This window comes from Platalea leucorodia (genome assembly GCF_965183815.1).
Source record: "Platalea leucorodia genome assembly, chromosome: 5".
NCBI classification, from domain to species: Eukaryota; Metazoa; Chordata; class Aves; order Pelecaniformes; family Threskiornithidae; genus Platalea; species Platalea leucorodia.
In genome coordinates this window covers 94753442-94781326 of record NC_138827.1, presented here as the reverse complement: position 1 = coordinate 94781326, position 27885 = coordinate 94753442, and the positions used below count along the sequence as shown (strand labels likewise).

The 27885-nt window shown below is 36.6% G+C and overlaps 1 protein-coding gene across 1 annotated transcript; it reads right to left on the bottom strand.

Moving 5' to 3' along the window:
* Positions 1-312: 312 nt before the first annotated feature.
* Positions 313-25582, bottom strand: ACMSD (aminocarboxymuconate semialdehyde decarboxylase; the record flags this gene model as incomplete). The annotated part of the gene is made up of 10 exons (XM_082314752.1): positions 313-375; positions 594-692; positions 6773-6945; positions 7415-7510; positions 9114-9207; positions 11476-11712; positions 12985-13034; positions 16530-16626; positions 22013-22057; positions 25526-25582. 10 exons carry the CDS (start codon positions 25580-25582, stop codon positions 313-315), a joined length of 1011 nt encoding a protein of 336 aa, XP_082170878.1.
* Positions 25583-27885: the final 2303 nt, after the last annotated feature.

The window sequence follows — 27885 nt, the reverse complement described above, 5'->3', positions numbered from 1 at the left end:
GACGTTCGGAGTGATGGCGTTTGTCTTCCCAAGTCACCGTTATGCAGGATGGAGCTCTGCTTCCCTGGGGATGGCTGAACACCTCCCTGCCCATGGGAAGTACTGAATGAATTCCTTGCTTTGCTTTGCTAGCATGCACAGCTTTTGCTTTACCTATTAAACTGTCTTTATCTCAACCCACGACTTTTCCCACTTTTACTCTTTCGATTCTCTCCTCCATCCGACTGGGGGGTAGCGAGTAAGCGGCTGTGTGGGGCTTAGTTGCCAGCTGGGGTTAAACCACGACATTTGGTCTCTTTAATATCTTCATAATTATTCAAATTGTTTTCTGCTAAGACCCAAAAACTCCAGAGCATTGCCAGCCTTGAGTTTATCCTGTAAAAGCAAAACACATATATATGTTTGTGTGTGCTTAACTTATATTTTACTCAAATGGTTTTACTTATGCTTTAATACTGCTGCAAAGAGACTAAAGGGCCTCTTCCAGTCTTTGCAGAAATCAGTGTACCACACCGATTTTTCAGTGTTTTATTTCAGGTCTAAAACCAGAGGCTTAAAAAGGAGGGAAAAAACCCCAAATGTAAAGATCATACCTTCAATTTATTGTCAAAATCTTCCATTGAATCAATCAATTTTCCAGGTTCCAGTTCCCCAAGTGGAAAAGGGTAATCTGTCCCCAAAATAACTTTGTCCTGGTATAAAAAAAAACATGTACATTTTGTAGTAACATTAAAAAATATGGTTGCACATGCTTTCTGGAATTTATAATAAACCAGAGGAAATGACATGTATATATTGGACTGATTAATTACAAAAGTGAGTATGAACACAATCTTTGGGTTCCAGCTTTCATTAGGAAAAAAACCAGAGCTTGAAAACAATGACTCGAGTTGATTGGGTGAATTTAAGTTTGAAAAAAGTACAGGTTATTTCTTGGTTTTGCGGTGTCTAACTAAAGTTTGGTGTATTTTTATTCTGACACCCAGAAAGTTCAAAATGCAAATCCCAGGCCCATGGGAATGAGTGTGTATCGCCCAGGTGAATACAATAGAAATGGTAATTTCCTACTCAGATTGATTTTCTGTACTGTGGTGCTGGTTTGAAATGTAACAGAAAGGCATCTATTGTTCTCCTACACTACTTGTGCTGCTTCTGCAAGCAGTCTGCCTAAAATGCAATGATTAATCTTGGTGAGGTGTTGCCATAATTCAGTGGCCAATAAAGGGTACACAGAATTCTTCCTTCTGTTTCTTGACTTACTTTTTGGTTCTTTTTCATGTTCATTGCATGCTCTGCACTGTTGTGTGCAGTTCAAAAAGAGTATGGGAGCTTTTGACACATTTCTTTAAGAATCTCAGGAAGCTCTCCATCAAACTCAGAGGAGATGCTTGGATTTGGATTCTTGAATTTGAAATTCTTGACTACCTACACACACACAGAGACACACACAGACACACACAAACTTGAAATTTTATATATGTGATAAGAATGTGTAATAAAAAATACAAAGCAATCAGAATTATCTTTTGTGTGATACTTTAAAAGCTGTAATAATTGCAACGTGATAATACTTGAAGCATGGTACAATGTAGAATTACTACAAACATTTAAACAAAAAAAAAAAAAAGTATTTAATTTAATTTAACTAGTATTCAGCTTCAGATAACAAAACCCCAAAATCTCATTTACAAAATTTCACATATTTTTGGAAGTCTACAATTTTTTTAAATGTCATTGTCTTTAACTGGGATTGGATATTAGCTGTGCGTTTGAAACACGTATCTGAGAGTATGAGCGACATGATATGCTTTGTTTCTGAAAGCAAGACAGTGAAAAGAAAATTCAATAAAAAGCTGTATGCATCATTCCTGTTATCAGAGATGAAAAGAAATAGGCAGATCCTCAATAGGTCCACATTGTTGTAGGCTCATTTTCACACTGGGATGATATTTCCCCATTTTATCTACCTTGTATAGTGCATACTGGCAACTCTCCCGATTTTATCAAAAGTCTATTTTCCTTTAAGCTTCATCTCCTGGAGACATGAATATTTGAAAAACACAGTTTTCATTAAAAATATATGATTTTGAATGTCTCATGAATTTGAAGTCAAGCTCATGAATTTGGGGCACTTGTTATAATATTTGAACTGAGTTACCAATACTGAAATAGGGTGAAGAAAACATATTGCAGTTATTTTATGAAATGATTCCTTTTTCTTATTCGTCAAATGCTGCCTTTTAGATTTTTTTTTTACCTCCAGTAGATGTCACCCCCGAGTCTCTGAAAGAACCTACACAAACCTTATGCGAAATCCAAACAGAAGATACACATTCTATTGTTCTGTCCTATATTGTTGTGTCCTAATTCATTATAGAAGTCTTGCCATAAGATTAGAATAGGAGAATTTATACTCCTCTGCATACTAAATCAAGTTCTGAGCGTAGATTAAACAAAACATACTTGGATGCCTGTATGTTTAAGCAGCTAAATACATTCTTTTATGTATAATATTCAATCTGATACCAAGACATTTTCTTCAGATATGAAAAACAAATGTATGCCATATATATATATATTAAAAAAAAAAGCCCAACCAATAAACATACTAGCTTTACATGAGAAAATGGATTTCTAAGTAAAGGAGAAGGAAACCCAGTATTTGGCCAGCTGTTTGTTAGTCGAGGTTAAGTAAGTCAGGAAGGTTTGTACATTCTTGTTTACATCTCCTATATACCAAAGCAGAAAGAAATCCCCCCCTGCCCCCTGCATTGGAATAATATATATATTATTTCAATTATATTTTTCTTTCTCTCTAACTTAAAGGGTTTCGCAGCTAATCATGTAATCTATTAATCAGCTGTAAATTAATAAGAAAAATTTAGAATCAGCATTATTGTACTGCTACTGGTGATATTAGGCTATTCATTTATACTCTTTGAGCTTCAGTTTTGTACCCATCTATAAAATGGGGATTGCAATACCTGACCTTAGCAACCAGTCTCAGAGGAGTCCTCTGAAGTCTCTGCAGATAAATAATACTCCTAGCATAATAGATGTATTATTATATTATTCCAAAGGATATCAACAAAGTCAGTTTTCCCTAGAGGACTTACAGCTCAATACCTTAATTAGTGTATCTCTCCTTTTAGAAAGGTACATCTGGCTAACGATTAATCTCAATGGACCCTTCTACTCAACAGAACTTTTTTCACAGTAATAGGGACCTGAATCTTAAAATGAATCTCAAGGAGCATCAAGGCTGAGTTTGTCCTCTTATATTAGTGAAAAATTGTATTTGCCTTGAATCTCACCTTCTTTCCTACTATCAGGACACATCTCAAAAAAAGGCCAGATTGCTATAGCCAGTTTAGCTCCAACTTCTGGCCAGAGAATGTTTTACCTTTGGGTGATGGCTCTTGAGGAATCACCGTGGGGAAGTTTTTGCAGAGATACGCTGAATCATTTAATCCCCTGTCAACCCAGTTCTTCACTTTTTATAGCCAGCATCATTAGGGATTTTGTCTTTATTTACATTCACTTCATGCTACCTCACCATGGGGGGAGTGAAGGACTGCAGCAATTTTGCAGTCTTACAAAATTCTTTCTCAGAAATGCGTACTTCTGCTTCCTTTAACTGGGATAGGCTCCAATTAACCTGCACCCAAAACTAAGAAGGGATGAAGTTAAATGCACGTGACTCATCACAGCTGTCACTGGATTTTAATATTCACAAGCTCAAAGCCAACACACCACGTTCTGATGCCAGGTTAACGGCTGTTCCCTAAGGACCTGAAGCCATGTCTAAGCACATCTTCACACACACTGCTGCCCCTCCTGCACAGCTCTTAGCTATGCTCTAGAGAGCTGTCCTATTTCAAACCTTCAGCTCGTAAAGTTACAGTGTCATCCTCAAGACCCAATCACATTGTTTTTAGCCCAGCATTTATTCATCTTATATTTCTTATTCTGCCAACACATGACTGCATTGAAAACACTGAGATGTTTGGCATTTTTTTAAGCATTTGACTCTTGGAATGGTATTATGTAAGAATATCAGCTTTCACTGGAAAATAGAGGGAACTTTTCAATCTTCATGGTTATAAAGTAAAGCTTGAAAATGTGATGCGAATGGTTTTTGTCAAGGATAAGATGCTTTAGGCTAGGAAAAAGAGAAAGAAAACGTACTTTTTTTCCAAATTCTCTGGAGCGTTAAAAGCATTTAAGTTTTTGGGATCTGACTCGTGACTTTTCAGCATTGTAGTTCCACCTGATGTCACATTGCTTGAGCTCAAAATACTCAGAGGAGAATTAAAGGAGACACCAACATCCCATGTAGTACACTGGTGAAATTTATTGCATTAAGAAACTTAATTTCAGAAGTCTGTTGACAAAATAAACAAGACATCAGAGAGGCTATTGCTGAGTGACTTAGATTATCGAATTAGAACCCATAACCTCTCTCTCCTCAAACAACTAAATTTCAGTTGCAAAGACTAATCATGATTAAGGGCCAGAGTCTCTGTGTTGCTTCTTAGGAAGAAAGGTGGAAAAGCTAGTTCAAGTGTGGTGCAAAGGCAGCAGCTTTCCCACAACAGCCATGGCTTAGAGCAGCCTTGAGATGCAAAGCTAACTTGTTACTCTAAAGCAGAACTGCTATGAGACTTGCATTCTATACAAGTTAAAACAGAAAAAAAAAAGTTGTCAGCAATAGATTAAACATCCTGTTGTACTTTCTGTCCTGCTTTGCTCTTGACATCTGTAGTTCAGCTTAAAACCAGAATCAGCCCAGAAAAAAAGTCTGTGGGTCTCAGCCATGCTGAGTCACACAGCATGGCTAATTTACCAACGTCTTTCTAACAATGGCAAAACATGTCTACTCACATTTTAAAATGGAAAAAAAAAAAAAGAAACAAGCGAGTGATCTTGTCTCCTTGGCAATAATAAAAGGAATCTGACCACCTAAACACGCCAATTTAAAATTCAAGAGCTAGACTCATCCCTGCTATACTATAACTGCATGTAGAACGAGAATATACTTAGGATGAACGTGGTCTAGATTTGAGGAGACTTCTCAGAAAAGGAGATAACTGAAGGCAAGTGCTGAACTGTTACTCTATAAGCCTTTGGGCATCTTGTAAAATGGAAGTGCACAACACATCTGGTAAAATTTTTAAATCTATTGTAAAAACTACTTAAAGCCACTTGATTACTGTAGGCTACAGTTAGATTCAAAAGGTAATGCATAGTAAAAAGCCCTGGGCTGTTGACCATGATATATTTACTGTTTAGAGGTTGGTAACAGAAATTAACAGAAATCAGTATTGGGCTGGAGCCCTAGTATTCTGTTAGTAACCCATCCGGTGCCTAAAACTTCATCCCTGACCCAGAGATGTCTCCATCAGTGTTCACTAGGCCTAGCACCGCCAAAAAAAAATGCTACAACGTGTCTATATGTAGGGCAAGAACTTAGCAAATGCCACCCAAGTTGATACCCACTGATGTGGGTACTTTCTAATTAGAACTTTCTAACACTAACAGCTTATTAGCAGATCTTTTGACAAGGAAACTGACCTGGGTTTTATCTTACTTGTTTCTAGCGGAACTAGGCTGTGTGGCAGTTTCTTTGCACATTTTATGGGGCTCCTGCCATAAATCTATTCTGGTTCATGGTGGATTTAAGAAAGAGGTATGCTCTCTCTTCTCCTTAGAGCTGTAGTGTTATTGTATGTGTACATACCCATACACTTTACAAAAACTTTCTATAGTATTGTTTCAAGCTATAGTTGTGCTGTCACATTGTTGAATTTTTCATGAATCTTCAAATGCAAAGTTTTCCTAAAAGGCACAAGTACTGTAGGGGAGCTGCAGGCAGAAGTCCAGTCTCAAGCTACAGATTTACTGTGCAGCATAGACTGAAAACACACAGATTTCAAAGGGTTGAGACCCCTTGAAACTTCAAATGGTTGAGTGCCACAATAAAGAAAGCAATAGTTCAACATATTATTTTTGGCTGGCCTAGGCAACTCACTTCTGTACCAGTTCTAGTACAGATTTATTGCAGTAACCTGCTCAGACTGGTAGAGATGAAACTGAGAAATCAACAGTATCTTTTCTGTAAAGAGAAAGAAAACATTCAGATTTGTAGTGATCCACTGGAAGCTGGCACAAGTGATGCCATCTTCAGCCCCTTCCTGAGCATTTACTAATGAGAAGGAATTATTTGAATGTTTTGGGGTTTTTCTGTCCCATGCTGTAACTGATTTAAACAGGTTGCTTTACTCTCTGCTCTAACAACTAAAATATTTTTGCAAACCCATGATGTTTAATATGCTTCCCAGGATGCTCACAAAAGTGTTCTTTATTATTGACTTTTTTCTGCCTATGACTTCCCAAGTGGAAATACAACTTGATTTCTTCAAGTATACACTTAAATCTGAAAATTAAGCAAGCCATTTGAAAACGAGGCTCCAAATGAAGCAGTCTTTGCTTGCAGTCCCATCCTGAACAGCCTTACACAAGGAACTAGCCTCACTGAACTAAGGTTCACGGTGCATGATTTCCTGGATTAAAACCACCATCTCACTAACTCCATACAGTAAAAACATTATCGACATGGCAGAAGCCCATCAGTTTGTAATAGCTCAGGTTCTGATTTTACTGGGAGATTTTGCTGTCTTCTTCCTGCTTTCTTCTTCTCTTCTCCTTTTGCTGTTTCATACAGAATTAAATAAAGAATGACTCACCTGCTTCTGGAAGCATTAAAACTCACCTCTCCTATTACACTTGTTAGCAGCCTTAGTGCATGACGATCATGGACAAGAGAGTCTGTGTAAAATGAACCAAGGTATTTTCTTGGATCCACCTTATTATCCACTGCACACAAATCAGGGCGCATGTTGAACCCATGGGAGATTCGCCCCACTGTGTATGGAAAAGCTCCACCTGCAGAAGAAATTTTTAGTAACAGAAGCTGAAAATACGCAGGAGGAAAAAAAGCCACGTTATCAACAGAGATCCCTAAGTTTTACTGTCAGCTATTCGGAAAGAGAGTGCTCTACACCAGCAATTTTTTATTCCTTCACCTTCATTAGCTTCTTTCAGTGTCTTCCCCACTTCACTACTGTGATGCCCAAATTCCTCCTGCTGCTTCTGTATCCCTTTCCCCAAACCATCTCCTCTCTCCCCTCCCTCCTCGTTTCCCTTAAAGGCCATTATAACAGTTCAAATACTGGCTGAAACAGGCTAGAGAGTGTTCATACAAGCAGCCGATCTGGCAGATTATCTCCTTTGGGGTAATAGTACTCAGCTGGTGGCAGGCTTACAGTCGTAGCCCTATTAGCTGGCATACCAGAAAATACAATTGTACCATGCTCAACTAAAGCACAGGTGTTTCACATGGTGTATTACTTACCTCCGTGTGCAAAGCAAACTTTCAGCTTCGGAAATTTTTCAAAAATTCCTCCCATAATCATGGAGCAAATGGCTATGGTTGTTTCTGCTGGCATGCCTAAGAACACAAAAAGCTTTATGATATGCGAGTTTTATTTTTTATTTTCCCATTTGAGTTTTAAATGTTATCTTCCTTTTCTTCAATTAGCCTGAGTCTACTGAAAAAATAATAGTTACAGAGCAGCTGCCAAAGGTTACGCATTATTTCTATTAGAGGAACACAGAGCTGAACATTAATTAACTGAAATAAGGACACAGGACTGGAAGCTAAGATCTGAATTCTAAGGCCAGTTTTTATCCTACACCACTAGGACAGCTGACAGGCAGGTTGGGTATGTCCTGAACTGCACGGTACAGGCTCGATTCCCCAGTTATCCTAGCTCAAAGACAAGTCTGGAATACGCCAGGTTCTCTTCTCACCTGTGCTTCTGGGTTTCTTCTGCATGGAAAGTGGGGCAGATATGTTGGTGGGTATTTCAACACAGATTTGGGGTTCAGTTATGACAGGGTGCCAGTTCCTACAGTTTAGAAATAACCTCTCTCTCTTTGCCACTGGGTAACTTGGATGCCCAGTGTTAGGAACATAATAGCAATTTAGGTTCTTACATCAGACCTCATTTTCTGAGCACACCTAACATATTTAGACTATCATGCCATTTAGGCACCTAACTTCAGACATCCAGCTTGAAATTAGAAACTTGAGTTCCCCTCACCTACGGGGGAAACAATACCTATCCAGCTCAAAAGGTTGTCTTTCATTAATGTTTTACCACACACTCAGATGCAAAGCCTTACTAGGCTTAGTAGGAAAATCTTTTAATTATACTTTGTTAAGTAAATGCAATCATTTTAGTCCCTTTTTAAATCTGTGTTGTTGAGCCTGCTCTGATTAAGACTAATTTATATTGTTTTAAGGTAATGCAGTGGTGATTGGGACACTAAGATTTTCTGGTGTATATTGCAGAACGTATATTATATGTATATTGTGTATGTTTTTCAGAACACCTCTATTGGAGGCAGTGCAAAACCATGCAAAAGAAAACAACGCGAAACAGAATAAGTGAGGGTGGAATCAGGTCTATACTGCTTCTAGGTAGCAGTATAACCTATCTCCTGTTATTCAGTGTTGTTCTGATTTACCTAGCAGATGGGGAAAAAACCCAGAAACTAGATAATTCCCTACATCTATGGGGAGCTTTCAAAGTACATGTTGTTTCAACTATAGTTGATATGAACTTAGATTTATTTCCTCTCTGATCAACCTATTTCTAGGAAAGAATCCAAGAAATTCTAGCAAGTAATGTTTGGTTTTGCCTACTCCTTCATTTACTCATGTTATTTTTGAGGAGCTTATTTCAGAGACAATTCACGTTTCCCTAGTCATCTGCTCTTTGTATTTAGGACAAAAGAGAATACTACATTCCATTGCTAGTCTGAATAATTTTAATTCTACGTATTTAAAAGTTAGACAAACTAAACAAGCTTAAAAACAAATAACTGCTAAATTTATGCAGCATTTAATCATAGTACTTGATTTAAAAACCAGATTGATAGAAAAATCATGTAGTTTTTGTCTGTACTAGTACCTTTGCAACAATCATCTGGGCATAATCCAGTGACAGTTCATAAATGTAGATTAAGCAAAGTAAATATACACTCACCTATTAGCCAGGGAAACCAATATTTGGACATCCTTCCATCTATCTGCATGTCCCAGGGATGCACAAAGAGACAGCAATTTAATTGTTCAGCAGCCTGCAGCAAAAAGAAAAAATCTAAATCTTGACTAATCATACCAAAATGCCTCTTAGTTCTTAGCCATGCTCTAAAGATTACCTGCAAAATTGTACTGAGCATGAGTACTAGTAATGAAAATAGGCCCAGAAGTAAGAACTATAAGCAATAGCTGGTTATATTTACTCCTCTGGGCCATATCTTGAAGTCCTCATTCAGTTTCAAAGTTCTTTTTGAGACTATAGGATTGGAAACACTGATGATAATATCTTTTTAGTAAGGCAAGTGTTCCTCAGATTAATGCGGTACAAAAATGCTTTTTTAGCTGTGTTTGTCAGCCATCCTGCAGTATAAAACTCGGTTCAAACCAGCATTCTTTTGGTTTCATTACGCATATGAGGATGAATTCTCATAATGTTTTACAGAATCATTTTAGGATGGTTTTGCAGAATTGTTCCAGCTGCATTCAGGAATTTTCATTGCTGTTGCACTACATTTGTCCCCTTTGACCCTCTGCCTGGCTTAAAAAAAAGTTAAAACTATTCCTAATCTACCTGAAGAGTTCAAAATCTAGCTGTATTCTGATCAATAATCCATCTCCACTCAAGTATATTAATTTTTCCAAAACTACTGACATCTTTGGAAAGGAAAAAAGAAGAACAATATAGGATGCTGATTCTGACTGAGTAATTTAACTGTGTTCTTACTTTTAAATATATAGTCATCAGAGTCATTCATATGCTTAACCAGGATTTAACAGCTTCGTTTTGTCAGATGTATTTCTGGACCTCCTTTTGTTGCTAAGGAGATTATCACACATTTGAAAAATTTGGGTTTATTTACCCATACATGCATAAATAAAGCTGCAACTTTTGGATTGTAGGGAGTAATTGCCATCTACATTTGTAAACTAAAAATAGCAATTCAATAATTGGCTTGGTAGATTGATAAAGTTCATTATCATATATGGCTTAATTTCACAATCTTTATTATCCAGGGATATTTCTAAAAGTGATAGAGGTTACTTCCTACACGTGTTAAACATAAGCTGAAGGATGTACAGCATAAAAGAGAGATCCCAGTACAAGAGAGGGATCTCAGTACAAGAGAGACATGGAGCTACTGGAGAGAGTCCAAAGATGATGAAGGGACTGGAGCATCTCTCCTATAAGGAAACACTGAGAGAGCTGGGACTGTTTAGCCCCGAGAAGAGAATGTATATAAACACCTGAAGGGAGGGTGTAAAGAAGAGGGAGGCAGCCTCCTTTCTGTGGTGCCCCGTTAGAGGACCAGAGGCAATGGGCACAAACTGAAACACAGGAGGTTCCCTCTGAACATCAGGAAACACTTTTTTACTGTGACGGTGACCGAGCACTGGCACAGGTTGCCCAGAGAGGTTGTGGAGTCTCCATCCTTGGAGATATTCAAAAGCCATCTGGGCATGGTCCTGGGCATCTGGCTCTAGGTGGCCCTGCTTGAGCAGGAGGTTGGACCAGATGACCTCCAGAGGTCCCTCCCAACCTCAGCCATGCTGTGAGTCTGTGAATGTGTGCATCTCCAAGACTGGAAGCTGATAACGGATTGTGCATGACCATGAAAACAAATAGTCTGGATGCTGCACTAACAGGATTCTTGAATACATTGAGCATTCTGAAAAATAACCTCCATGGATCAATTTCAAGCTGACAGCTATAACAACCTGTGAAACAGACACAGAATGTACATTGATTAAACCCCATAATTTAAACAAATGGCCATCCTCATCTGGACCTCAGGCTATTTAAGGCTATAAATTCATTTTATAAAATGAACCAGTACATTCAGTTTGGAACTTTTGGTCCCATTTGCATAATTCTGTATGGTACTTTGGCTCTACAGGTATCTCTGAAAATCTCAGGGAGTTTTATCAATTATCTCAATAGGATTGGATACAGTAACTTGAACCCAAAAGCAAACTGTGGAGAAATGCTTTGTTTGATACTGCACTTATCCTCACAAACCAAGAAGGCAACTCTACAGTGGGAACTCATATCACAAAAAGATTTTGTTATTCGTTATTATAAAGTATGTTTCAGAATGTTTTATATTGTATTATTGTCATTATATCCTATTATGAATTATCGTATATAATTAAAGCTGAATCTCTCTGATCACTGAGCAGATTAGAAGGCTCAGTTGTTTTAATATATCTATAAATCTAGTTGATGACTGAATTATGTCCCAAGATATTTTTAGACAGAATTTCATATCACAGAATTCCCCCAAATAAGGAAAGAAACATCTACTCACAGCATAAATATCGTACAGTTCTGGTGCATTCAGGTCCCATTCGTTGACATGAGATCCTATCTGTACTCCAGGAAATCCAAGTTCATTCACGCAGCGATGCATTTCCTTCACAGCCAAGTCTGGCGCTTGCAAAGGTAACATCCCCAAGCCAATAAACCTCTTGGGGTACTTTCTTACTGTAGCAGCTAAGTCATTATTTAATATCTGGGCTAGATCTAAAGTATCCTGAGGTTTGGCCTGGTAAGATATTAAGCAGAATAGTACATTAAAATATAGTTCTCAAATGTTATCTCCTTTGGAAGACATTGGATAAATGTCACAGCAAACAATTCAGAGACAGGGATTGAACCTAAAATTTACTTTACAGTTCTGAATAGCTAGACACCAGTAGGGCTAAATTAAAACCTCTGGGTGCAGTTCTGCTTCTTGTTTTGAATATTTTATCAACTGCTGTTGCCTTTACTGCTCAGGATAAGTGCAATAAAGCCCAGGCTGCTGATGCGCTTAAGTATCTGGTCTTTTGTGTAAACCAGTCCTCTGTTTTTGTTTATCCCAATGCAAAAACCTCAGCATATAATTTTTAAACACAGCAATGAATATTTACTCTCCTATTATTGGAGATGAAGAGATAAAAATAAGAAATGTGAGATGCTGGAGCATGAGAATTCTACAGAGAAAACTTGAGCAAACCTCTCTAACATTTAGAAAGAGATAACAGTCATAATTCTAATAAGGGATCTACAATATCCATACAATCAGTTTCCTGTTTTTCCCCCTAATACATATTTAATGGAAAATATTCCCATAAATACCAGAATAAAATTTTAAAGATAAGTCACCCAACAAGAAATCCTGAAGATCAGTGGTACGACTTATGTGGGCTTAACGCAATGATTTTTAATGTAGCATATCTGTTTACATCTAACAACTCGACTTGTACACATAGCTAAATAGTCAAATTGAGAATGTATTTAGAACAGCATCTTGCTGTGATTTATCTTCTCAAACTGTTTTTATTCCTTTGATGCATTCAAGATCACCATGCAGGGACCATATTCATTTAAATTTGCTACTGAATTTTAAGATTCAAGGCATTCTAGGTCAATGAATCCCATGCCACATTTAAAAGAAAGTGGAACAAGACCACAAATATATCTTTTACTTCTTTTTTTCATGAGAAAATACTGATTGATGTCTAGCTTTCATGGAATCTGTACATATACGTCTACCTGCTAACCTTGGATTCATGCTGTGTTAATTCTCTCCCTGTTTCCAGCTACCCCCATAAGGTCCCCAGAAGAAATTCTGTTGTTCTCATTCTTTCTTACTGAGTGTACTCTAGAGCGGAGCTTTGCCAGGACACCCTGCTGGATCTTCTGATACCGGGACTATTTTTTTGTCTTTTGTTTTTCACAGCAGAACAATTCCCCATTTACTTCAGTGCTCTAGTGAGTATTTTTTAAAAATTTTGTAACATATAAATTACAAAATATGCTAGTAGGAACATACCCAGTAGCTGAACATGACAGGGACTGTGGAAAGAACTTGGACCGTGACTCCTGAGTAAGAAAAAGCAGTTATTAATGTTTCCTTTTTTTTTGGTAAAATGCTAAAAATAAGAAAGAACTTTGGTTTTAAAGGTAGATGGTAAAAGCTTAATGCTAAGAAAGATCGATTTAACAGTGACATGGATAGAATCTTTTTTTTTGCTAATTAAGGTTCGTGGTAATAAATCTTGTGGTGTATCAGTTTATTAGAATTGGAATATTTTTGCTAAGTAGAAAGAAAAATAACACTTTCATACTCATACTAGATTATTTGTGAAACTAAGTATTTTGATTTTAGAAGTATTTGTTATGCACGTGTACAATTAATTAAAATAGCAATTTAATGTTACTCTCACATAAATGAATGTGACATTAAACCAACAGAATACAGGATCTCAAGTTTACTTTGGGGTCATGTTTATCATATATATTTAATAAATAAATAAATATGTAAATCAGCTCAAAGATAAACAATGTTATGCTAACAATGGTTGTTAAACAATGTTTTCCTCAGTGTTCCCCAAAGCTATATTGTGTTAGGTTTCATTCATCCTGTGTCTGGACTACCGAGGTACTAAGTAGAAGAAAATCTGTCTGTTTTTAGAAATAATTTTGATGTTAGCAATAAAGAGAATTAAGTCTATGTTGTTTGGTTTCTGTTCAAACACAAATCTATACCATAACTTTGTGTGTGACAGGCTACAGGAATGAACACAACAAACCTAGCAGATTAACAACAGAAGAAACAATAAACAACAATAAGGACTTCACTAAATAGTTACAGGCAAAACTGGTTTTTTGTTTTTTGTTTTTTTTTTTAATTTTAGGTCTGATTGTAATATTTATGCACACATTTTGTCATGCTTTAAAAAAATTAACTTGGTTGTTAGTAATGAAACTACCAATGCAAAAGATGGCAGAAAAAACCCTAGGAGAATTTCTTCTAAGACAGTGACCTTGCCAAAGCACTTGAATATTTAACAAAACGATTTATCTTCCTTCTCAGTATTTTAAGTAGGAAACAAGAGGGGAAGCTGACTCAGGCATCTCTCTTACAAGATCTCATTAATATTATCTACAGCAGCAATGGTTCGGGGTTAAGGATTAGATCTCCAAAATTACACATATACTAAAGTACAGCCTAAGTTGTACTATTCTCCAATATTCTACCCGACACTTGATTACTATGCTTGAGAACATTCACCATGTTTTCCACAATAAGCACTGTATGTGGTTTCAATCCATTTTTACACTTCTGAGCAAATTTAACATAAACCTTAAAGGTAAATTTCCAAGCTGAAAATTCCTAGACACTAGCTTGAGAGGGAAGAATCATCAGCACAGAAAAACCTCTACTTTACACCATCTTCAGAGGATTTTACAAAGGAGAAAATAATAAGAAAAGGCATTAGCTGAAATGTTTTCTCCCAACAAAATTGTGATGATCTGTGTCACAGAACTCTGATGTTAATTACCTTTACAGCTTGTTTTATTGAATTACCTTGATAGCTTGTTTTATTGAGTGGGTCAAGACACAGGTTTGTATACCAAATAGACCTAGGACATATGATTATGAGAACTAATTTAGCCTCTTTGGTACATTGGCTACCATTTCTTATTACTGGCAAGATTTCTTGGGCATTGCACAAACAAAGCCTTTTAGCAACCAAGCTGTAAGTTACCTCTCTGAGTTAACAATACCTTACAGTGACTGATACTAGTTTTGTTCAGCTAGGAGACTCCTTGCATCTTTGTTCCAAAATTATGCCATGTTTGGAGGTTAAATTTTTGGGTATAATCTACCTCAGCCTGTGTTACAGAAAACAGTCTTTGAACTAAGTAGCTACAGCTTTGTAAACTGAAAAAGAGTAAATGTGGCCTGTAGTCTTTATCATTAGAAGAACAGTAAGAATGAAAGACACTAAGACCCTTTTTTTTTTACACTTAATTGGCTGATGCCTGCACCTCTGGAGTGCTGTAATAAAAGGGGCCATTTTTATGGCAAAAGTCACCAGATGGTGCTGTAACACACAGTTTTAGATTTTTTTTTTTAACCAAGTGAGTTGTTTAGTTTGTGGAGAAATATTGTGGTGTTGGCTTTATGATACGTTTTCTTTTCTGGTGAGCTGTTGCAAGAATTTGAAAAAATTGCTCCTGCATTTTTCCTTTCTCTACAGCAAATGCACGGGGCAGAGTTGTTTTGTAGAAACTTGCCATTAGTGTTGGGGGAAATACCTGAAAGGGAAAGATGCCCAAAGGCTATTTATGATCCACACTGTGGCTGAATGACATAGTAATCCCCAAAATCTCTGAGCTAACTCAGGGAATGATTACAGTCTAGTCAAGGCAGCATATTTTGGAGAGGCTGCAAAGACATTCTAGCATTCCCATTAAATGTCTAACGGTTGGAGTTTGAAATACTGCTTCTGTAGGGTGAAAATGAGGTAGTTGAAAACTATCTAAGTTGTGTCTACATAAATTGTCCACCAGTCCTTGAGTTCCTAAATTGGCCTATGTTACGTGTTGCAGTAAACCTCCATAAGGAGAATGACCCAAAGTATCTCCTAACATGCTATCCCATGAGAGAAGGAAACAATAATCATAAAGATGCTACTTATAAAATATCTGCTCTTTGAAGTAATTCAGATGTTTATTCCTTATGAAAAGTTGGAGAAGATATTCAAGTTATGTCTACTGAGAAACTGATGTAGGGAATTATTCAGGCCTCAAGTTAAGAAAAAATAATCTTTAGTAACAATATTTCTCTCACAAAAGTAATCTGGAATTACAGTGTTAATAAGAACTAACAAAAACAATTGATCAGACTAAAAGTTCCTTCATTCTTTCCTTCCTTTCATTCTCAGTCTCCCATCTTACAAACCTTATTTAGTGGCATGTAAGTAACTCGATGGAAAACAAATTTGCAAGTTTGGCATCTGGTTAAGTTTCTTTCTAAATCAGGAAACCCCTCTTTTCTGAGAAAGTAATTGTACCAGTTCTCTAGGCTCAGAGTCCTCTAGCAAAAATATAGAATGAACTCGCAACATTTAAACAGAAAAAAATATTAGAAAAGGAAACAAACATACAAAAAATCCTCTTGAATAAACAGCATCTTTTTAACACTTGGAAGAAAAATGAAAGGGCTTCCTCTTTTATGTAAATCACTTTTATACCTGGAATGTATGTTGCCTTTTCAAGTCCACAGTCAGTTATCCTTGCTTATGTCAACTAGATCCTTACTGTATTAACAATCCCACCAAAATCAGTAAGCCCATGTGGGGACTAAATCGCAACTGAAAATGAGGAAAGTTATGGGAACATGTCCCATTTGAGTCTGAATATAAAGAATATCAGTTTTCACTGACTTTCAACAGATTTAATCTAATGAATCAGTATGCTAAACCTTTTAATTTTGATGTTGTTATTGAGCACTTTCAGATGCACTAACAGAGAAGTTGCTGTTATTCTAAACGAGACACGATGATTTCAATTCCTTTATGGAGGTACCTGATAAGTCCATCTCTTTAATCCGTACTTCTGGATCCCAGCAGTTCTCTTGAATAACTCTAAAAACCTTTCCATCCTTCATCATCTTTGCCTGTCCCTGTGAAATGACATTTTCATATATTATAAATGTGACAAAGTAGTACATGCTAATTTATAGTTGCTTGAGTACATTGTGCTCCCTACAGAAATTCAGTGACAGAATCTTGTTATTTTTATTCAGTAGGTATTTTTAAGCAAAGACTATTTTAAAATAGTCATTAATAAAATAGTCATTTATCATTAAGATTTAATTCTTCAGAATAAAAAAATCCCCTTTCTTTTGCAATGTATATCACTCTACATTTATTTGGAAAAGATATCAGGTACCTTAATGCAAGTTTATCCTCAAACCAAATTTTGACCTCAAAACAATGTTCTAATTAAATCTGTGCTAAATTTTCCCTTTGGGTATGTGTGTGTTCTTTTAAGGTCAATAGCATCACAATGATTTCAGTAACTACAGAAATAATTGTGCAAGTCTTAATTTCAGTCCAGTTGTTTCATACCACCAGCGATACTGAGACAAAAGGAGACCTATTATGTTGTCTTCAGATTACATTTCCTCCTTGAGAAAAAAAGAATTATTGAAGAATTTGTATTCGGGGAAAAAAAACCCAAACAAAACCTAAACGCAGTATAAAACCATTACCTGAATTAGTGTAATACCTTCCCCATATACCACCAATTCCCAAACTTACAAAGTTAAAAGTATTATCAAGGTCACGAAATTTAATACTGTTTCTTTAACTATGCACATGCAAACTTCCTTTTTAAACTTAGTTTTTGGTTGATTTGTCAGTTGTCCAAAGAGGTTGAGCAGGCACAGTGTCATCACATGAAGCAAAGTAAATTGTCTGTTACAGTTGTAGGTATCCACATGCTTCTATGGACTTGCAAAGACAGACAAAACAGTCTTTCTGTTGGCTTACGCTTGCACAAATTGATGAGAGATAATTCACCAATACTTGCAAGGCCTGAGTATTTCTTGGTTGCTTGAAGCTACTATAGGGATAAATGGAAATGGATGAAAGGCAGAAGACCCACATGCCCCTCTGTATTTGGGGTGGGTAAGGGCGGTCATGCAGCAGATGTATTGGACAGAGAACACACTGCATCTGCAGTTGAAAACTGAAAACCACATGAGAAAACACAGCAGCTGTTCCTTCAACTTCACAGTAAACAGAAGCTAAGTGCAGGGCAGTCTTCTGACACTTCTGGAAAGGGAATTCTCTTTCTCCAAAGGCCACTTTATTTTTCCTCACAGAATCGGTTTATTTAGGATCCTGTCTATTTTTCTAAATAAAAATCTTGTTAAATCAGAATATTCCCTACTAGTATGCTAAAAGAGAAATAACTAATAAAATTTCACTACTTCTTGCAGAGCTGGGTTTCTGTCCCCTCCTTCTGAGAAGTCAGACTATTCTTAACCTTGAATTTGTTATTAACTTCATACATCATTCACAAATACACTGCCCTAATGAATATTTTAAAGCTCTCTTCAACAAATCTAACTGTGCTGCCTTGGCAAACTGTCAAGTTACTTGTTAGTTGTATCACAGGTTGTGAAAATTACTTGAAATACTACATTCAGTAATAACAACTACATATTCCTGATCCTCTGGTAAAATACTTCAGGTTCTTGTAAAATCGATTTTCCAACCCGACAGAAAGGTTTACTCTAGCCATACACTCCAACACATTAAAAAAAGATCAGCGCTTTGCTGCAGATTGCCTAATAAACAGAAAAATATTCGGGGTGTGAGCAAAGAAAAAGACAGAGTAGAACTGAGCATCGCATCGCATACGAATAGATCGTGTGGACTTTACTGGATTACTGTATTTCTGTGAACACAGGCGACTTAATTCTTTCCTCAGACACAGCTAAGGCATAGCAGCTGACCTGCTCACAAATATATTTTCTTCTGCTAATACTTAAAACAGTATTAGATAGACTGTAATTTTACTAGCAACTTCGACAGTGCTCATACCTAAATGGTGAGATAAATAGTTGTTCTCTGAATGCTGCAACAGGGTTTGCAATATAGGAAAGGTTTCTAATAAGCCATGTGCTGTTCTCATTGAAGAATTAGTTGAACAGTTTGCTATTTTCTTTTGCATTAACTGATTCTTTGTGAACATGCTACAGGTCAAGGTGAAGCTCACAGCATTGTATGTTGGCAACAACAAACTTGATTATGCAGGAAGGCAAAACATGATCATCTGAATAGATTCATGCTTGTGTATGTAACGATGGAAAGATCTGGTCCAGCAACACTGTGACTGCAAAATGAGTCATATTGTTACAGTCTCTAGACACTGTCACTAATCCACACCTGATATTTTTAAAATGAGAAATTACTCAGACACCTCAACTGGGAAACAATTCTCAGAGTTTTTTACAGTAATAAGAATGAAACATGGATCAGGAAAAAATTTTTCAGGTTCCAAAGTAATGGATGCAGTGCTGCAAATCCCATAAAAGACACGAGATTTTTATGTGCAAGGTTAACACAATTTTCAAAGGGAACAGCTGAAGAATTCTATCATTCTATGCTATGCTATGCTATGCTATGCTATGCTATTCTATTCTGTTCTGTTCTATTCTGTTCTATTCTGTTCTATTCTATTCTATTCTGTTCTATTCTATTCTATTCTATTCTATTCTATTCTATTCTATTCTATTCCTATTCTATCCCATTCTAAACATTATCTGATATTTAAGGCTTTAATTAATTTATGTGGAAATTAAGAGAGATTAAGTCCAGCAGGCTGATTTGGTTCAGCAAGCTACATTTAAAATTATCTCATCACTAAACTACTCAGTGACATCCCAAATGGCACTTCTTTAAAAATGCATGTAATTATTTTCTTCCAGTTTGACCCTGATGCTTCTTCACAGAATGATACAAGAAGCTTTTGCTTTTTTTTAATCTTAAGAGTTAACTTCCCCAGCTCCACATATCTGAAGAAGATTTTCTTTGGCCATGCACTTTTTTCATGCAACATTTTCAGACAGAAGTAGGCTAGACAGAATTCTCTGCAGAGTGTATAAGGCTATTATTGACTTGCTACAAAGTTCCTTTGCAAACTATTTTTAGCAAGAAATTTTAGCATCAGACCTGTAACAAACAGCTAAGTTGCTAAAAATGTCTCCAACAATTCTCCCCTTCCTGGACCTACCATGTATCTCAGAAGCTGTGCTATCCACACTTTGGTTCAGCAGGTGGCTTGTTCTCTCCTCCTATGCCTGCTTAGACTCAGATCTGAAATTTCAGCATAATCTTTGTTTGCTCCTCATTCTTGGTCCCAACCTTCGTATCCTGTGGTCCTTTTTCATAAATGCTTGTTAGGCATTTGACAGCATAGCCTTGCATGTTATAGAATGACAAAAGTGTGTATATCATTAGGTTGCAATAAATAGACACAGTGTTGTACCCATTTTATCAGCTTTTTTCAGTTAATGTATGCATATATACAATCATAAAGAAATATGGTTTTGCAAAGTGACAATGAGATGAGGGAATGTCTAGTTCCATTGAAATGAACAGGCATTATATATTTAAATACCTTGGTTACCTGGAAGATGCAAGTCTTGCTTCTCTAAAGACAACAAAAGCTGAATCTCTACAGAGAATGAATTAGCCTAGTCACAAAAAGAAACAATGAAGAAGATTGGATACTATTTTCTTCATAAGGTCACCCAGACAGGGAGCAGCACTGTCACCCTGAAAATGCTAAGTACTAAATTTTTCTATCACTTATCACTCTAGTCTTCAGTACAGAATTCCTATATTGAGATCATGTCTGAATTTCAGAAGACAGAGACAGATTAATCCTTGTAAAACACTGTGTATGCAGCCCGCCATTATATAACACAGCTGGGTTTAGCCAGTTATTTGCACTCTTCACATGCTTTAGGTGGGTTATGTGCTGACACTCTTTGTTGAGCTATTCACGCTCTTCACTTTGCATCTTTTGTCTTGCAGCTTACTATATCCACATTGTTCCTTCTGCTTTTATCTACCCAACCTCTGTTGTCTTCGTATTTTTTCCTTAATTATCTAGCTAATACCTTGCATTGCTTTTATCCCTTCTGTATCTGTACAACTCACAACATTCCTGTGGTAGGCAATTACAGATGAAGTTTTTCAAGTTAGGACAGGTACATATGAAGTGAGGTGGAAAGTGAAGTGAGGTCTCCCAAAACCTCTTTTTAATGCCATCTTTCTAATCTCCCTCCTTCCAGAGGCCAATGCCATTTGCAGTGACAGGCTCTCCAAAAGATTCCTAGGAGTGGGGAGCTGACGGATCGCGGGAGGAAGATGGCTTCCTCTGACAGTGTTTGAGGTAGACAGGGATATCTGAATGCCAAAGTTGTTATATGGTAACAGGGGTAGCATCTTTAAAACTAGCTGGTACAGTTAACCTACACAGCGATGTACAAAGGGAACTATTTTGCCGTTTCAGCCTTACCTCTCTTAGGTTCTTGTGCCCTTCTGTAAAAAAAGCACTAATACTGGTAATTTTTTAATGCTCTTATCAAAAGATAAATTGCAACATTTTGATCTTGCTTTCAGAAGTTTTACATTGTTGTGTCCCTGTGAATATCACTGAAATTACTGCCAATTTCCTCTACTCTGAGTGAGATCAGAATCAAGCCTTTAAGAAACCAGTTCTGCTCCCCTCAGAGTAAATACATGTTGTATCTGCTAACTTCAGTACCAGCAGGATGGATTCTGAACGCAGATGGACGGTTAGCATAGACTCATGGCACCTGGAGGCATGGTGTTCCAGTTGTACTAATGTAGCTCAGAAGTGCCTTTGTGAAGTTAATAGAGTGGACGGTGATAGAAAGGTGAAGTAAAATCAGGCCCAGTCTGCCTTTTACTTGCCAATAAACCTCAGGCTCCTACTTTTCTACATAATGGTACACAAATCTACGGATTGTCCTTATTGTTCTGCTACTTGTTCTCCTTGTCATGAAGTTACAGAAATTACTCTTTCCCTTTCACTCAGATGTGAAGACATTTTCACATCTGAGTTCTTTAACTTTTATTAAAATACCAGTTCCTTTTGGTTTTGCTTTTCATATAGACGACTGCATTTAACTAAAAAAAACCTTACATGTAATCTGCTTTAGACTGACCTATCTTATTGAAAAGAATTCCTTAGAGCTATCCATTCCAAGTGTTAAAATGAGATGATGATGAAAAATGGATACTGGTTCATACAAAAGAATGTGAGTTTCACCTCTCAAACAAAAAGTTCCACTGAGGTATATTAGGACTTGGAGTGATACTACTTCACAGAAGACAGACCTCTAAAGAAATCTGTATCAAAGACATAGCTAATCTTATTGCCATTTTGCTTTTTAATAGATTTACTGTGAGTTTGTATTCCTGATGACAATACAAGATCAGGTTAGAGCACCAAACAGCCCAAACCTTGCAGTGATGATCCAGCTGTACCCATCCACCATATCCGTATCTCTGTGAAACAAAGAAGAAAAAGCCAGTGCTAGTTAGCGCTCTGCAATAATAATAAAAATCTCAGTTCTTACAACCCGGCAGTACCTTATTCAGGAGAAACATGCATATGCTCAGCTTTGAGCCTACAAGTAGCCCCATCGACTTCAGCAGAAGTGCTGAAGTTTAGCTGGACTGGACTAACGGTGTTTGTAGATCTGAACTTTTAGCTCCCAGCTCAAGAACATTTTTAAGTAAGTCCTACAACTGATTTCAAAGCGCTTACAGTTGCTTACTACACTGAGGTTCTAACTGGAACGATTTTAACACAGAAAAAATTAAATCAAGCGTTTGGCAATACGAAAATTGAACTGACAATTTTCCAACCTGTGATCAGTTAATCATTAGCACAAAGATGTACTGATTTCACTTTCCAGCTTCCATGATTCAGCAGCAGGACTGAAGGTCAGTCTCTTGTCTATTAATATTTAAACAGCCAAGAGAAGCTAAAAAGGGGAAGCTTAGACGCTCATTGATTCTTCCAGAGAGATTCAAAATTGTTTATGCAAAAAACCCAAAGCCTACAAAAGACGCTGATTTCCTTTGATCTTCATAAATTATCAGATTAGAAATAAATGAAATCTTGACATATCATAATAGACTGAAAACAATGCTCAGAATTCCCATTTTTCTGTAACGAAACATTTCAAAGGAAACTGAATAAAAGCAGGCATTTCTTTCACTGAAGTGTAAACAATTTGAATATAGTCCTGAATTTCCTGTGATAAGAAATCATTACGTAATGCCACTGTGAGCTTTCCTAAAGTAGGTGTGCAGAGCCAAGCCTCCTGACTTCGGCCAATCAGAGATGCTAATGCCTGAGGCTACGTATGTTGTATTTAGCTATGTTTAGCTACGTAGCTACCTATGTTTTATTTAAATGTATAAATTTATAGGTTTATATATATATAGATAAAAAATATTTAAATTCAGGGAAAATTTTGTGAGTGACAGCTAATGAGAACTTTAAGTTTTCACTAGCTCCACGCTAATTGCAATTGTAAGCTGTGCAGAAAATGAATACCTTAAAGGTGCTCAAGGAGCATTTAGGCAATAGAGAAACTCACTGGTCTGGTTTTGAACTTATTTTCTTCTTTCTTCCCCTCAGTTCTTAGTTGGATGTATTGACAGTCCTTATTTATTTATTTCTGTGAATTTTTATACTTATTATGGGTTCCTAAGCTCTTAAATAAGTATCTTGACAATAGAATTTTCTAGTCATATGTTCAAAGTTCAGTATTTACAAGGCTGGAAAAAAGAAAGAAAAGTTTAGCACTATGTGTGCATGTTAGGATTGCCTCATTGGTTTTCCATGCATGAGATGTAGAGAACTATGTTAATGGCTTGAATTTTCAGATGACTCTAGGGAATTCTGAGAGTTGTTTTCTGTTCCGGGCCCATTAATAAACCATTGAATCACTCAATCTGTAGAGCAGAGGAAACAAAAACTAGCAGGTGGAAATTAACTTTTAAAAATTTGGTATTTGCCTCTTTATCAGTGTTTAAATAAATGCAACACTGGCCTACAGGGTCTAACAGCAGTGAATTCAGCCTTGATGTACATCCATGAACATTCTTGCAGTGGTTTTGTCTTTATTGCCCTTTTAAAGTATATACAGACAGAAAAAATCTTTTAAAATCATGTGAAATCAGAATGAAGGAATTTTATAGGTGTTTTTATAGGGATATTGCACAAACAAAGACAACAAAATCTGAAACAAGCAAGAGTAACCTGTCTTTGTAGTCTGAGTATTTAAACTCCTATCCATTTAAAACAGACGTAATGGTTCTAAAAAATGTATCATCATCTCACCTACATTATCCAATGTATATGTGTTTTTCACTGAGCTCTTATAATTACAAATAGGAAGTTGAAATAGATGTTTAAAAAGAACTTCCTAGGTAAATGAGGAAACAAACATCCCTCTCCAGGAGGTTTTATGCATAACGATGTTATTTTTCACTACTAATGAAGAAATAATCCTATGTATGTTCTTAATGCCAGGTTTTCTCATGACTTTTTTCTAATATGCAGTTTACATTTTCTAGCTGCTCTCTGGCTAATATTGAACTGATACTGGACTGTCATGCTTAAAATCAGAGAAACACAGAGCTAATACATATGAAGCACCTGAGAATTTGCCATCATCAACCTCAAAATAATTAAGTGAAAGAAATGTACAGTGTAAAACAAAGTTTCAGTTAGTGTGTCAGATGCCTAAGAGCGTGGCTGAAATAATGGTATTCTTTTGTTGTCAAAGACAGGCACAATGCATTCAAGTGGTCCCAGCCTACTGTCAGACACAGGGAATGTTCATTCAAACTACAACCAACACAGAATTACAATAAGGAAAGAAGCAACAATGCAGGTCTTCTCTTTTCTACTCTGATTTTTTTATCATGAATGCAAACATTAAAGAGTTATAAAAAATAGCTATCCTGGAAATCTGAATGCAGTTTTTAATTGCAAATAATTTTATACGTGTGTATATAAACTATATACAAATACAGTTTCATGTGACCTTTTTCAGTACCCTTTGTAGCACTAGAGGTGTGATCCCTTATGAGTCAAAAAGTGATCAGACATCTCTATATCGAATTGTGATTTTAATTATTTAGGCAGTAACTCTAAAACCTAATTCAGAATGAGATGACTACATGGTTTTGATAATCTGAAATAAGAAAAGGATTAGATTTATTACATGAAAACCTAAACGACACTTTCCGTTCTCAAATATTTTTTACAGGATCATGAAAATTATTACTGACAGGAACAAATTTATGTCATTGAATAATAATAATAATACCATGCAAAGATTCAAAGTTAAGACAAGTTGACTTACAGCTTCAGTGTTCTGACAACTGAGATTCTGTATTTTTAATACAATATGCTACTTCTTTCCAATAACTGAAAAAACCCCAGATATTAGTAAAATGATCATCATCATCAATTAACCATACTTAGAGTGACCCCACTCCTATTGAAGTTAAGGACTTTCATGCCTGTGGGTAGAAGAAGTGAATGAATTTTGTCTTAGGTAACATTACTCTCATCTAATATTTGCTTATTTCTCTTATTTAAAACAAAAGTGAATACCATTTAGTAACCCGACAGCTCTGGTTTTATCAAGAAAGTGGAATTTATGCCTCATTGCTTGACAGTTTTAGGTCTCACAAAAAAACAAGCGAAAATATAAGAATTGCTTCCGAGTACATAAAGAGTGGGGAACAGAGCCCAGTTTTCCATCCCTTTCTTACTGGGACTCTCGCTTTGCAAAGTAATACAAATATCTTAAAGCTGAAAAAAATCAAATTAGACAAAAACCTAGAGACATTTATAACAGAACCCTTCATTCATTGTTCTCTCAAAAATTACACTGGTAGAAACGGTTGCTGATAACATAAGGCACTGAATATCTAAACTCTTATTACCTTTTTTAGGTCAGGCCATTCCTTAGGTAGAATGTGGCTATGAATATCAATTTTCATTTCTGAAGTATCAAAGGAGAAATACTCTTTCAATGAAAATGTTTTCTATGTAATTGCTACTGTCCTTCCTGTCCCTGATTTAGCAGGTTATTAACTTTGGCTGCTGTTCATATCCACCTGCTGTCTTATCAGGAGAGCTCTGTACAGTGGCCAACCAGGGAGCCTAAATCCCAGAGGAGTGGCTCTCTAAAAGAACAAAGGCTTCTACCAGAAAGTCCCTGTTAATGCATAAGCCACAGCTGACTGAGGGCAAAGGGAAAATGTATGTTTATATTGGCACTACAAAGGGATTTATTTTACACGGAACCTAAAATGCAAGCTTGTTTACAGTTGAAAATCATTCAATAAATTTGAATTAGAATAAATGTATTAAACATGCTGATTTGAATTTCCTTCTTTCTCCCTCTTAGATTCTGAAATAATTTGTAGAAAGCACGTAATACACCCTTGGTAGATAGTCATACCTCCTCATCTACTCTCTTTTCCTTCCCTTGCATTTTCTTTAAAGTTACATAAAAAAAAAAATCACAGAAGTATTGAACTGTAGCCAAATCTATGCTCTGCACTTTATTTCCCGCTTCCGATTATTGGTTCACTTAGGATATTTACACATGCTACTGCAGACTGGTGCTTCCAGCCTCTCAAGCTGGCTCAAGATCTGGCAGGAGAATGGCTCAGATCACCTTAGTAATTAATGCTGGTGGAGTTCACCAGCTACTATGGCAAACAGTTCCTGCATCCTAAGTTAAGCTTAACTGGAGCTAGCTCAGATTTTCTATGAAACTACATCTCATGTTTTGCCCTCTACTCAATTTAGTGTTACACTTCTTTCCTCAAGATACCCTTGCCTTTTATTTGTGCTGTGTTTTTCTCTGTACTTTATTTCCTCTATAGTTTTATTTCAAGGTATGCTACTCCCATGGTGCCTTCTTGCAAAAGCTGGTTAACCATTTCTTGATTAATTTGTTTGTAGTGAAAAATGCTGATTTTTTTCAAAACTGTTATGCTGTTTTCAAACATATTTGAAAACATAAATGCTGTTACGAATCTTTCAACTTGAAATCAAGCTACTTGAAAAACAAGTGGCCTATTTTGTTTCATCCTTTTTCTGACTTTGTAATTTTGTTTGGACTTGATAAAAAAAAAATGGACGCTTGTATTTCCCCGCTTGTTCACTCATTAAGCAAGTCTGCTTTTGATTTGGTTAGTTAACCTTAGAGTTATTCTTCAAGTCAACTCCTTGTGACAGGGTTGGTTGTTTTCTGGATGGTGTGCTTCTCTGCAATGTGAGATCACTGAAGACTGAATGTTCAAAAGAAACAGGAAGCAGCAGCTTTGGGAGAGCATTCCCTAAATAAAGCAGGACAGCCAATAATTCACTTTAACAGATCAAACCCATGGGATTGAAAATAGCAATTATTTCCATCTCAAAATCAAAACCAATCTCTTCATGACCAGGCTGCCAGGTTAAGGAGCAAATTTCCTCTCTTGCTCCCAAATGTGACAGCTATGTTATATGATCTAGCACTATAATGTTAGCCTGTTGGCAAGCCATGTTCCTGCATATACAATAGCAGAGATAAGAAAGAAATATTGATTCAGCTGTGGGAACTCTGTGTCATGAATCCTATGAATCCATAGACACGAGGCAAAGAGCTAGGGTGAGTCTTTCAATAAAGAGATGTCTGGAAGACAATTCCCTATTTAAGCATAAAAAGCAGAGGTACTAGTGAAGGAGAGGGGCAGGAAGAGACTTGTGTATCTGAATATTCTGACATTTAGTTTCTTCTCTTAAGTCACCATAGCTGCAGGCTACCATGCAGAGATCATCAGCACTTCTTCAACACCGTGCTTTACTTTTCTCAGCTCTAAAAAAAGATGTAGTTGTTAGTTGCTGCTCCCAAGACACAGCTTAGCTTGCAAACAGTGCAGTACTCCCACACTTTATTTCATTTAACAAAAAAAATCATTTGGAAACCATACCAGTCAAAGGCAAATGTTGTATCCATTTCACTTGATCAAAGGGACAGTATGACATCTGTCTATATCTGCTATGGTCTATTGGATCATCAGCAGAAAGATCATCAGTGGCTACAAACAAAAGCATCTTCAGATACCCAGGCACCCTACCTACTTTGAGTGTGTGAGTTTGAGACACAGGACACCTTCACTGATATTTTGGACGATCTGCCTGATAACAGCGAGTGACTTATGCCTCTCAGTTTCTATGCTGAGTTTGTGTCCTAGTGCAACACGATGGTTTTTAGCATGGCCCTTGCTATCTGTCTCCACCTGGTTGCGAA